The 12,484-nt window shown below is 51.5% G+C and overlaps 7 protein-coding genes across 7 annotated transcripts; 4 read left to right on the top strand and 3 right to left on the bottom strand.

The window, feature by feature from the left end:
* Positions 1-78: 78 nt before the first annotated feature.
* Positions 79-873, top strand: YUH1_2 (ubiquitinyl hydrolase 1; the record flags this gene model as incomplete). Its single annotated transcript, XM_056220300.1, has 2 exons — positions 79-433; positions 491-873. 2 exons carry the CDS (start codon positions 79-81, stop codon positions 871-873), a joined length of 738 nt encoding a protein of 245 aa, XP_056065603.1.
* A 231-nt stretch (positions 874-1,104) lies between these two features.
* On the bottom strand, positions 1,105-1,743 carry N0V89_011568 (uncharacterized protein; the record flags this gene model as incomplete). Its single annotated transcript, XM_056220299.1, has 1 exon — positions 1,105-1,743. One exon carries the CDS (start codon positions 1,741-1,743, stop codon positions 1,105-1,107), a length of 639 nt encoding a protein of 212 aa, XP_056065602.1.
* A 2,594-nt stretch (positions 1,744-4,337) lies between these two features.
* Positions 4,338-4,869, top strand: N0V89_011567 (uncharacterized protein; the record flags this gene model as incomplete). Its single annotated transcript, XM_056220298.1, has 2 exons — positions 4,338-4,665; positions 4,718-4,869. 2 exons carry the CDS (start codon positions 4,338-4,340, stop codon positions 4,867-4,869), a joined length of 480 nt encoding a protein of 159 aa, XP_056065601.1.
* Positions 4,870-6,409: 1,540 nt separating this feature from the next.
* Positions 6,410-6,952, top strand: N0V89_011566 (uncharacterized protein; the record flags this gene model as incomplete). Its single annotated transcript, XM_056220297.1, has 1 exon — positions 6,410-6,952. One exon carries the CDS (start codon positions 6,410-6,412, stop codon positions 6,950-6,952), a length of 543 nt encoding a protein of 180 aa, XP_056065600.1.
* A 136-nt stretch (positions 6,953-7,088) lies between these two features.
* N0V89_011565 (uncharacterized protein) lies at positions 7,089-8,431 on the bottom strand (the record flags this gene model as incomplete). The annotated part of the gene is made up of 2 exons (XM_056220296.1): positions 7,089-8,061; positions 8,424-8,431. The coding sequence occupies 2 exons, from the start codon at positions 8,429-8,431 to the stop codon at positions 7,089-7,091; spliced, it is 981 nt and encodes a 326-aa protein (XP_056065599.1).
* A 541-nt stretch (positions 8,432-8,972) lies between these two features.
* Positions 8,973-10,459, bottom strand: NdufS2 (ndufs2, NADH ubiquinone oxidoreductase 49 kd subunit; the record flags this gene model as incomplete). The annotated part of the gene is made up of 2 exons (XM_056220295.1): positions 8,973-9,731; positions 9,788-10,459. The coding sequence occupies 2 exons, from the start codon at positions 10,457-10,459 to the stop codon at positions 8,973-8,975; spliced, it is 1,431 nt and encodes a 476-aa protein (XP_056065598.1).
* Positions 10,460-10,699: 240 nt separating this feature from the next.
* RPC40 (DNA-directed RNA polymerase core subunit rpc40) lies at positions 10,700-11,966 on the top strand (the record flags this gene model as incomplete). Its single annotated transcript, XM_056220294.1, has 3 exons — positions 10,700-10,738; positions 10,792-10,896; positions 10,974-11,966. 3 exons carry the CDS (start codon positions 10,700-10,702, stop codon positions 11,964-11,966), a joined length of 1,137 nt encoding a protein of 378 aa, XP_056065597.1.
* Between the last annotated feature and the right edge of the window lie 518 nt (positions 11,967-12,484).

The raw sequence follows: 12,484 nt of genomic DNA, 5'->3' as shown, positions 1-12,484 counted from the left end.
TCCCCGCACTCCGAGGCAACCACGACCTTGCACCTTCCTAAGCGTAACATCAATCGTTCACAGTCTGATCGTGTGAGAATGACCGCTCGACCCTACACAAAGCACTTCATCCCACTCGAGTCTAACCCCGAGATTTTCACCCAGTTCATCCATGCTCTAGGGGTTTCCCCAGTTCTTCGTTTCGAAGACGTCCTAGCGCTAGACGAACCGTCACTGCTTCCACATCCAGCTCTAGCGCTGATCCTCACCTACCCTACGCCCATAGACTACGAAGAACGTCGAGCTGCCGAAGAAGCAGCAGCACAAAAAGAAGAGCGAAGTAGAGATCGTCAGGATGTAGATGTGGTATGGTTCAAGCAGACCATTAACAACGCCTGTGGTTTCTACGCCATACTTCATGCCATCAGCAATGGGGAGGGTAGACACTTCATCAGTATGTCCTTCCACCAGCCTAGACTTTTCTTATAAATCGATTTTTGACGATGGCCAGGACCGAACTCCGTGCTAGCCAACCTCCTTGAAGGATGTCAAACCCTGGCGCCAGAAGAATGCGCAGAGAGACTTGAAGCTTCACAGGAGATTGAGAGAATCTATAGCCAGGCTGCAAGAATGGGTGAGAGTGAAATCTCCGAGAATCCGGAGGACGAGGTCGATTTTCATTTTGTGTGCTTTGTGAAGGATGGTTCGGGGAGGGAGATTCTGGAGCTGGATGGGGATAGGATGGGGCCGGTAAGGAGAGGGCAACTGGCTGCGAGTGATGAGGATTTGCTGGGAGAAACTGGCAGGAGGATTATGAAGCAGTACTTCAAAAGCGAGGGTGACGGGGGAAACGTTGCGTTCAACTTGATGGCATTGATAGCAGTGGAAAGTTGATTGGCGTGAATTTTCAAGAGATTCAGAGGGTGCCATTTAAGCCAATCGTCAAAAGCATGGTGCGAAATGCTGCATTGATAGCAGTTGAGGTCTCTTTCTTTACTATTGCAACCAAAACCCAGTTATGTACTCCATCACGCATCAGATCGACGAAAGCATGTTCTTGCCGGTCCGAACCCCTGTATGAAAATAAAGTTGGTTACGGTCGGCTATAAACAATAAGGACAATCTTCATATCTCTCCTTCTACTCTCAGTCTCGGCACTTCTGGTTCCGACGCAACCGGTATCTCCCCGGCCTTCCTTTCCCATTCTCCAAACTTCACCAAGTGCGCAGAGCAATACGTACTACTCAACGTTTCCATCTTCCCTCCCAGCTCACCGAACACTTCACACTCCTTCAACCCCTGCAGTATCTGCTTGCTATGTCTGTCCTGATTCTCATTCCTATCGTAGAAATAAAAGTGCCGCAGCGTTTCCCGATTCCGCGCGCCGATCATGCGAAGCCATCGAATCGGGTCGTCGAGACCTGAGAACCTTTGGAAGACTCTATGGCAATATGACGCTCGGAAGATGTTCTCCTTGTAGAAAATTGGCAGAGCGTGCGCTCTGATCGAGCGGCAGGTAAGAGTCAACGCGGGCTGCTGCGGTGGCTGTATTTCTCCATTTGCCCATTGCTTCTTGTCTGCCTTTTCTTGGTCGTAGCGACGGCGGTAGGATGAGTTGCAGGGACAGTTGATCAATAGCGGCTCGTTTGAGATGACTGCTAGCTCGTAAATGTCGAGCTGGAGCTCGATTGGCAGCTCGAGAAGATAACAGGGCGGACTCGAAGCAATTGCAGCAGTGCCCGGGACTTCTGGGGATTGTGGCATTATGTGTGAATATGGAAGATACTCTTGGTGGTCTACAGTGTCGCGGCTTTCTATGCGAAGTTGGCACTCTCTCTAGGCAGCCGTCGCCGGGAACGCGGGGATGTTGTCACCAATCAGCCTAGCTCACAAATGATTGGTGCACACGTCGTCAGGTCTTTCCTCTACTTCGCGTGTACGCATTTTCGCGGGATCGATTAGCTACTTTCGTAGGTCGAGTGTGATTAAATCCAGGTCGAGTTTGTTTTTATTGATGTCTGCCATATTTTCAACAGTTAAGCGATTGAACTTCAGTTCGTTCTATCTATCTCATAAGCTTGTAAGAGGGTTGAATATCTTTCCCACCGACAGTGGATCAATTTCTATACCATTGATACATTGTTCCCACGTTTATAGCGTTTTTTAGACCCTTATCGCATGACATCATAGCTTTGTCACGATCACACTCTCTCTTCCATTCTTCCATCAATTGACAACTGACTGTACATACGAGATACATCGTAGCATGGCTGGTAGAACTTTGACTGCGTACAAGCTTGGGCCCAACGCCCTGAAGATTCAGAGTACTTGGATGAACGCCCGGAAAGCTGTGAAGCTGAGTGTGGGGCTACAGTGACTTGTGTATGTACAAACGCGATATTCATCCCGCATTACGTAACACTTCGCTCACGTAGACATTATGCGGGGCCCCGAGTTGTGGCTCAGGTGCGCTTAATTCCTTACCGTGGGGCCAACATCTGGGCAAAGCCACGTTCTGGGGTTGAACGTGCTTTCTTGGCAAATCCTTCTCTCCTGCCGATCCATGAACGGTAAGAGCGGCTTTTGGCGGATAGAGAGGTCTCTGTTTTGTCGAAGTCTCGGACGTCATCGTCCGTTATGAACATGCAGTGAGAGAAGAGAATACGAAGTCGGGATGGTCGTTAGAGAAGGATCCGGTTATGGAGGTGAATGTAACAGTAACCCCAGAAAGTTTTAGAGGAGGCTGGGGTGGACTTGGCATAAAAGGCTGCACGACATGCACGCCGGCAGGATGCCTTTGTCTCATGTTCCCGAACTCTACGTCACTGATGACGAAACTGCAATCCAATATACTCCTCAGTTTTAGAAGCCAATGACATCCTCGTGAATTCCATACACTTCGAACTCACGACATGTCTTTTGAATCTATATGAAACATTAGATATTGATTGATTAAGGGCTGGATTTAAGGATTTCATGTGTGATTCGTGAATTTAAACCGTATGTCGTTCACACTAAGCGGTGCCACAGACGTCAGTGAACCTGCAAGGACTTCCAGTGAGCTGGGTACGAGCGCGCATAAACGCCTTGAAACAATGTTGAGGTCCAATCAGGAAAATGGTTTGATATTTCGGAATTCATGCGATGCGCACAGACTGATCGAGGGAGAGGTTCTAGTGCTGCGGTTCCGAATAGAGCATTGATATGTCACTGCTGAACCGAAAACTAGGACGGCCCCCACCAGCCTTCAAGACCGTTAGCCGTAACTTTTCGGTAAGACTTCTCGCCAATAGCCCTTGGCATGTCGATGCAAATCAACGGTGCTACCATGTGCTGGAAAATATCACTTACAGCACTTGGCCTTTGCCGGAAAAGGACTGCACAATTTAGATACTTATCGGTGCTAATGAAGCCGACTATCTTGGTTGTAAGTAATCGAACGGTCGACGAATTGAACAGGGTTGCAGTGACCGCGCGTGTTGTGTCGAATCCGATGGTAATACCCGTCTCAGAGCTGTGCGTGTATGGGTTGGCTTCAGGTATCGAATAGTCACCAAGCGCCTAGTATTTGCTTTTTAACACGAAGCCCTATGCTTCAGTGCATTAAAAAGTGCGGGCATTCAGTGTCGCCGGGGTTCTACTTTTGCGAGAGGCCTCAAGCAGATCTGCTTTCCTTGGCCAGGCTAGGCATCCAAACACCTAGGAATGCTAGATCTCCGATCTCAATTAGAATCGTCCATGTTTGGCACCTCGAAACATGACCTTGCCCCACAAGAAACAATCCTACGGAAGCCAAGCGGTGACGTCGAGGGCTTGGTGGAGCGACTGCATCTCATAGCATCTGAACGCAGGTCTCCAAGCGCGTTTTCAAGCTGCTCAGACGATGTCGCTCATCTTCAATGATACCGGGTAATCACTGAAGTTGCCACATAGCGATCACTAGTGAAGACCTTCACCAACGTAATTCTGCTGTTGTCCTACCGGCAACACGCAGAAATTGTATCTCGTCGTAGGAGGCGCGAGGTTCTTCTTGCGAGGATGATTACCACTGGCGGAGCGCTTTAGGCCACTACCGCGTCTCCTGGTCCCAAACTTGGCTTCGCTCTCTTGGCTTTTTCTTCTTACAGAACACAACGTTGGCACGGTCCTCTCAAACTAGTCCGGTACACTCGGCCCCATAGCGATGAACGCATCTGTGATCGAAAGAATGAAGGTACTCACATCCTCCAGCATCTATATAAACCACGCTCCCTCTTCCTTTCGGATCTTCACTCCACAGCCAACACGCACTCCTCAATATCAGCATCATATCGCCTCATCCACCCTTTCGCTACAATCATCCTTTATACCCTCCCAAGATGTATTTCACCCCAGCTTCTTTCCTCACTATTGCAGCCGGCCTCTCAGGGCTCTCCCAGGTTTCGGCATACTGGCTGGTAGCCACCGACATCACAAGCTTCATCTCCGGCCCAGTCGGCGGCGACGGCTACCAGTGGGTCCACGTCGACAACCTCGACTGCAACACCATGATCGACGCACCTCTCGTCAACGACAGAAGCGACGTGAGCGGCGACAAGCTCGGTGTGCGCATGGAGTCTGAAGAGGGCACCTGTGACCACGGTGGTAACTGGTGGGCTACGGAATGCCCTACTGAAGTCGAGCAGCACTTTTCAGACTTTCATCAGAGTATGTTCATTCAATTAAATACGTCGAGAGATGGTGGCTGATTAAGTCGCAGCTTGGTATGCGAACCGCGACAACCAGATGGTGGACCTCGGCGGCAGGGTGGTAGGATCGTGCCGAGTCGATATGACAAACGATATCCAGTGTGAAGTGACCGCTGGAATGGCCCGTTTCCAGACTCTACTTGAGTGCACACAGACTGCTTGAAGTATTTGAGCTTTATGTGCTCTAGAGGAAACATTGATACTAGCAACCAAGGGCAGTAAGAGACGCTGAACTTAGCGGGGCGGAGGTTCGTTTTTCATCTTCTGTATTTACTTTTGGAGCAGGTGGTTTTGCAGGTGGTGCACCAATTGCATATTCTATGAAGTGTCAATCAGTTATGTTTGCTGCATTATGCTTTTCCCTACAGTAAATCTGCTATGAAAACCGATTCATCACCGGTGAGATTTTATTGAGAAGGTAAACTGCAATTGTATCGTGTTCAAGGTTTACGAGCTGTAAGCTCAGAGCAAACCACCGGCACCGAGCTCTCTGGCATCATAGCAGCCTTCGGTAGATCTTTATTGTCGGTCACAATAGTTCCTCCCACATCATCATGGCTCTGGGTACCTGTTTCACAAAATTTTAGCCAGCGTGTGTACGATAGGTGGCTAATTATTGGGCCTATCTGACTTTTCGACAGCTTGGTGCCCTATCTTTACGTCTACCAGGCTTACAAACATATTCAACAGAATCTAGGCAACAATCAGCCTCCTATAGTACACAGATTGGCAGATATCTTTTGACAAAGGTACGCATAGTATTGCCTGTCGCTTATCTCCGTATTTCCGGCTTCGAATGATTCGAGCAATCGCACAGCACGCCCAATTAGGTGATTGATCCTTCACTCTAACGAGCAGCTAAGCCACGAAAGCTGACCAGTCCTACATCGGACCGATTGGCTTCAGTAAAGTATTCGAGCAACCTTCGAATACTAATACTGTTCTCATGTTTGGCTTTTGGTCTACGAACATTCATTCATTCCTTTCTCACAAAATTACTACGACATGGTTTTGCCTGGCCCACTAACATCCGATGCAACGCAGACAGAACCCCCAGCGCAAGACGACCTGCTTCCACAAGACATGACTTCTTGGATTCATACGAGCCAATCTCCACCTGGCATTCACGCAGTATCCTTGTTCAAGCCAGTCGTAATCCCAAGAGTCGACACCTCAAGCATTCTCGCAGCCAAGCTACCCTTCGTCCGAGCATACAGCGAAGCTCTCCAGCCATGCGGCATCGCCGAAGTGGAGTTTCTTGCATTCATCGATACCCTTGCTGTTTGCCAGGCGGCTCCAGTACCTTTGCAAGCACTGGATAAGGCAGGCATGGTCGTCGGGGCGGTGTCAGTCTTTATCTTCCTATCCCCTTGTGTTAATCAATTCTAATTAAAAGATGTGTAGACCACATCATTGGGCAATGGCCGCAAGCACTGGGATGAGTGTCGCCGCAGGCTTAGGTTCGGCTGCGACGACGATTGTTCGGACGCGGCGTTTCTTGGAGAAGGTCAACCGTGAATTCTTCGCTCCGAGGGGGTTAAAGGTGTCGATATGCAAGAATGACAAATTAATGACAAAGCTTCGGTGTGATCAGATCGAAGCGGAGCCAGCGTAAGTCCCATGAAGCAGCGCTGCTTCGAACACACATAGACTGACAGGGTGGAAGATCCGCACACCAAACTTCAAGTCTGACAGACCGCCGCATGCAAATGTTAGGACCTTATATCGCTCCGCTGACCTTCTCCGTCCCGCCCCCCTCGCAACAACGACGGTTCGTTGATGAAATGAGCGCCAAAATGATAGAGCGCAGAGTGAGAAAAAAGGAGAATGGGAAGAAGAAAAAGGCCGAGAAAAGACAGCGTAAACAAGGCAAGCAGGGCAATGATCCGATCAATGAGGGTGACACCTCCGACACAAATTCCGATTCTTCTTCCAGCACGTATAGCGCGAGTGGGGGGCCAAACCAAGATAAGAAGATCCAAAAGATCGAGACAAAGGCAGAGCGTAAAATGACGAAAGTAAACGCGGAGGACGCTGCCAAGATAGATAAGCATAGAGCAAAGAAGATTGAGAAAAGGGAGCAAGACCTCGAACGGCGGGCAGACAAAGACGCCAAGAAGGCAACAGAGAAGGTGCAGAAGGCTTCTGTCAAAAATGAGAGGCGAAGCGACAAACGAAGAAGAAAGGAAGAAGAGAATATTGCGAGCATGGAGTTCCTTGTTATCGAGAACTTGGGTTCTGAGTGAGCCCGAAAGCTCGAGTAAGCTGCAATGGCAGTAAACTGAGGGCCTATCATCGAGCTTAATATACCGTATGCTTTTATGGTGTAAACAGATCTCATGGTGACTCTGTTTCCATGAGCTTGGCGTCAAGCTGAGCTCTCTATTTCATGAACTTACTCGCCAAGCTCATCAATCCACCCATACCCCCACTCGATCCTCCCCCACTAGCACCACCACCGCCCATCTCGCTCTTCATATAGAACTTGAGCGCCATCTGTGCAGCCTGGGCAACAGCGTCCTGTTTCGTAGCCCCAGACTGCGTTTTGCCCTGGGCGCTCTGTTGGTCGAAAAGCTGCGCTGCCTGTCCCATCGCCAGCCCGATGAACTTGTTCTGTCCGCCAGAGCCTTGCTCCTGGGAGCCGCCCGTGAACATCTTCAACGCCTGCATAGCAGCAGCGGTACCAACACTACCGGAAGAGGCGGGCTCGTGGTCGTTTCCACCCCCGTACAACTTCTGATGCTGCTTAACGGCATCGTCTTCATCGACGTCTTCCTCCTGAAGTTTGGATTTCTTGCCTCCGAGCATGCCAAGTGCGGTACTGAAGAGGCTGGAGTCACCAGAGTCGCCGGCGTGAGATTGAGCGTGCTGAGCTGCGCCCGAAAAGTCGTCGGATGAATGGCCACCTCCGCCATACGAGGTGCCGCTTGAGTGTTGCTGACCGCCGTAGCCACCACCGCTTGAATGCTGCTGTTGGTCGCCATAGCCACCGCTTTCGTGGCGTCGCTCATCGCCGTAACCTCCTCCGCTGCCTCCACCTCCGTAGCCTTGGCTAGGGCGGTCGTTGTAGTCGTCGCGTCCGCCGCTACCGCCGTAGCTTTGGCTCGGACGGTCATTGTAGTCGTCTCGCCTATCTCCACCGCCGCCATAGCCCTGGCTGGGACGATCATTGTAATCACCTCCTCCTCCATGACGGCGCTCCTCGCCATAACCCCCACCGCCTCCTTCCTGTCGACGTTCTCCGTGCTCCTCCCGTCCGCCACCGTATCCCTCTCCGCGTCGTTCATCTCCATAGCCGCCTCCGCCGCTGCCGCTGCCGTAGTAATCGTTCGATGCCATTGTCGGTGTGCAAGTGCTATTGGAGTGTTAGTTAACTGTTATTTCCCTCAACGTGTTTAACGCCGATCCAAGGGATAGAGCAATGCTTTACAGGGCTCATGGAGGGGTTGATGGAGGGAAGGTCGGAGCTTGTAGCTTCGTTTGTATATGGACGCACCTATGCAATGACTTTCAAAATTGAGGCAAGTATATTTTCCAATACTTGAGTTGAACCAGGAAGTGTGGAAAGGAGAAGGAGTCGTACCTAGCAGCAGATCTATAGCTTGCAGCTTGGAGGGGCTGAGGTCAGTGAGGGGGCACTAGTGACGTATACTCATGCACGAGCGGACCCCACATTCCCTGCATCGATTGCATGATTGGCACGGGGATCGAGCAAACCATGGCATGATTCAGTGTGTTTCGCTGTCCAGTACGCTTGAAGCGTAATGGATTTGGTGTTCGGAAAAGTAGATCGGCCAGTGAGTTTGGCAGCCACGAACTTGAACTGAAGCGAAGTTAAAATCAGTCTAGCTAGCGTTTGCGGCGGAATGATGTTTTATTAAGTACTCTTGGAGGTTCTTGAAAAAGTGCTAATGGGAAGTAGCATAGGCGTAGGTATATTAGGACAGGCTTAGTATCTGTATTTAGAATTATCCCTAGTAGTATCCCTCAAGTCATGCTAGGCTTCTGTGTGGTTGTGGCTTCTCTGGGTTGATGTGACGGTAAATCTAGTCAAAGCAACGTCGCGTTCAGTCTGGCTGGACTGTGGGCCTATAAAAGTGTGCTGGAGCTGTCGGCATCGCATTTATTGTATGCTGATGGGATGAAGGTAAACTTGAACAGTAGATTGACTCCCAAGGAAAAGATGTAAGTACAGTATGTACAAAGGGCCATTGTGGCCTCGCACTAAACTTCTGTTTCCGCCTTTCATAACTCGCCCATCCTTGATTACCGATCGACCTCACCGAAGACCAAGTCCATGGTTCCGATAATTGCGACAGCATCTGCAAGCAAGTGACCTCTTGAAATCTGGTCCATGCAGGCCAGATGTGCGAACCCAGGTGCCCTGATCTTACACCTGTACGGCCTCTCGCTGCCGTCTGAAACAAGGAACACACCCATCTCGCCCTTTGGTGCCTCGATGGCACTGTAGGTCTCGCCAGGCGGAACGCTGTAGCCCTTGCTGAAGAGCAAGAAGTGGTGGATGAGTGCCTCCATATTCTCCTTCATGGCGGCGCGTGGTGGCGGGGCAATCTTGTAGTCCTCCACCTTGACGGGGCCAGGGGGCATGTCGTTCAGGCACTGCTGGATGATGCGGAGTGACTGTCGGAACTCTTCCATACGGCAGAGGTAACGGTCGTAGCAGTCGCCGTTGATGCCGACGGGCACGTCGAACTCGACCTTGTCGTATGCATCGTAGGGCTGCGACTTGCGGATATCAAAGGGTACTCCTGAGCCGCGGAGCATAGGGCCAGTGAAGGAGTAGTTGATGGCGTCTGCTGCTGAGACAACACCAACACCCTTGGTTCGGCCGATCCAGATACGGTTGTCCGTCAACATCTCCTCAGTTTCGTCGAGACGGTCACCGAACTGGGTCGCCCACTGGTAGATATCATCGAGGATGCCGATTGGCAGATCCTGCGAGACGCCACCAGGACGTACGTAGGCTGCGTGCATACGGGCACCAGAAACACGTTCGTAGAATTCCTACATGACACAATCAGCACTTAACGTATATATCAGGCGGGGTTAGGGACACCTACCATGAGCTTCTCACGCTCCTCGAAAGCCCACAAGAAAGGAGTCAAAGCACCGACATCCATAGCGTGCGTGGTGACGGACATGATGTGGTTCTTGACGCGGGTGATCTCTCCGAACAAAGTCCTGATGTACTTTGCCCTCTCAGGGACCTCAATGTTGAGGAGCTTCTCCACGGCCAGCGAGAAGCATTGCTCGTTGGTCATCATAGAGACGTAGTCCAGACGGTCAAAGTACGGCAGCGCTTGCAGATACGTCCGGTACTCGATCAGCTTCTCCGTGCCGCGGTGCAGCAGACCAACGTGGGGATCTGCACGCACGATCTCCTCGCCATTGAGCTCCAAAATCAATCGCAACACACCATGGGCAGCCGGATGCTGGGGACCGAAGTTAACCGTATAGTGTCTGATCTTCCTGTTGTCGGTGTGCGTGCCGTCGTCCGAAGGCGTGTTCATGGTGCCCTTGCTCTCGGGGTCAACCGGGTGCGCGAAGTCGGCATCGGTCTGGATTAGCTTCGCACTCTGCTCCTGCACGTCGGCGTAGTGGCGCGGGCGCGAAGTCGATAGGCAGCGGGCAAAGGGCTGGAGGCGCGGTGCGCTGTTGGCGACGGAGGGTCGGGGCGCCTGGCACAGCCGTTTGGCGGCGTGGCCGGCATAACGCGCCAGTGAGACGGGCATTGCGGGTGATCGAAGCCGGCGATGCCCTTTTGCGACGTCAATGGGAGGGCGGAGGGGAGGTTCGGGGGCGTGGCGTTGGAGGAGCTCTTCCCTTGAAGTGATGATGCAGAGGATTACCGAGCTTCCAATTGGCCTTAGCGGTAGTTTAGCCTTGGCGTATCTCGAAAAAAGTTCCTAGATACAGTCGCAAAGTTCAAGTTCCCCGCCGAAAACACAAAATTGCGCGCCACGACTGCAAATATGCCTGCACCAAGTGAGGACGTGCTGCTTGAGCGGAAGGTACTTACGCGATTCAGTCTTTACGCAAATTACATCACTAATTGTCCATACAGAAGCTCAAAGTGGGCGTTGAAACCGTGAGCAACCAACAATCGACTGACTTTCCAGGTCACTGGCCAGGCGAGAACCATGAATGGGACTTGGAGTACTTCAAGAATGTGCGTTTACTCTTCAGCTCTGTCACAACTACCGACATAGATCAAAAATATATACGTACCCGTACTTACAACACCAGAGCATGCGCATCGAATTTCACACCGAGCACGCCTCTAAGCTCGACCTCACCTTCTCCCTGATCGGCGTTGACACATCCCTGGCCAATGCCCTCCGCCGCATCCTCATCTCCGAAGTCCCCACCCTCGCCATCGAAGACGTCTTCATCTACCAAAACACCTCCATCATCCAAGACGAAGTCCTCGCCCACCGCCTGGGCTTGGTCCCCCTCCGCGGCAACCGCGACGCCATCCGCTGGTTAAAGTGGTACCAGAAGGATGAGGACGTGCCCGACCACGAGCCCAAGAGCGACGAGAACTGTGTGAGGTTGTCGTTGAACATGGAGTGTAGGTGGAAGGAGGGCGGGCTGGAGAGAGCGAAGCAGGGCGTCACGGATCCGGACGAGCTATATGAGAACCACAATGTGTATGCGCGGGACTTTTCGTTTGAGCCATGGGAGCGGCAGACGGAGAAATTTGGGGAGGACGGAGTACGCTCGTCGCATCCGGATATCCTGGTCGCGAAGATGCGCCCGGGACAGCATATCGAGCTCCTCATGCACGCGTACAAGGGCATCGGACAAGATCACGCCAAGTTCTCGCCCGTCGCGACGGCCACATATCGGTTGTTACCTACCATCGACATTCTCCGTCCTATCGTCGGCGCTGACGCGAAGAAATTCGCGCGCTGCTTTCCCAAAGGCGTCATCAAGCTCGACAAAGTCACTCCTGGAGACGAGTCGGCCCATCCCGAAGAATGCGCCGGCAAAGAAGGCGAGGCCAAAGCCGTCGTCGACAACCCGAGCATGGACACAGTGAGCAGAGAGTGTCTACGCCACCCTGAATTCGCGAACAAAGTTAAGCTGGGCCGGATGCGGGACCACTTCATCTTCAGGGTTGAGAGCACGGGGCAGTGGGATAGCGACGAGTTGTTCCTCGAGAGCATCCGGCTGTTGAAGGTCAAGGCGGCGCGCATAAAGAGAGGATTGTTAAAATCAGCGATGAACCTGGCATAATGGAGGAAGATGTTGTGGCTGGCGTTTTACAAGCATTGCAGGCGTTCAAGGGCATGGTTGACAGGATTGGAAAAGCGTTACGATATCACGGGGCGCATTGTGCGACGCAGACCAATGAAAAACGCAAGGTTTTATGTAATTTCATGTCTCCAAACGTGATACATCTGTATTTTTGCTAATCTCGACATTCTCATTGCGCTCCGCTCATCACAGAGGCCGACACAACAACTGAACTATTATAGGGCCAGATTCCCAAGTCTATGTGTCAAGACGTTGGGCAATCCTCTGCTGATAGTGACTCGCGCTATAATGCGTGATCGACGTCATGACCTAATATCGCATGGCCGTATTTACTGTTGTTGCAAGAGCCAGTTTAAGTTTTGGTGTCGGCAACTGTGCATGTTTTCGCATCTTCTCCGCCCAAAATGACGATCATCAATAATAGTACAGGTACACACAAGATTTGAATGTAGGCTAGCCCAGCAACGCGCACTAAGTTACAATTAAAGCTAAAAAGC

This window comes from Didymosphaeria variabile (genome assembly GCF_027946475.1).
Source record: "Didymosphaeria variabile strain IMI 356815 chromosome Unknown scaffold_9, whole genome shotgun sequence".
NCBI lineage: Eukaryota > Fungi > Ascomycota > Dothideomycetes > Pleosporales > Didymosphaeriaceae > Didymosphaeria > Didymosphaeria variabile.
Note: the sequence above shows the minus strand (reverse complement) of the source record. Positions and strands in the feature narration are given on the sequence as shown.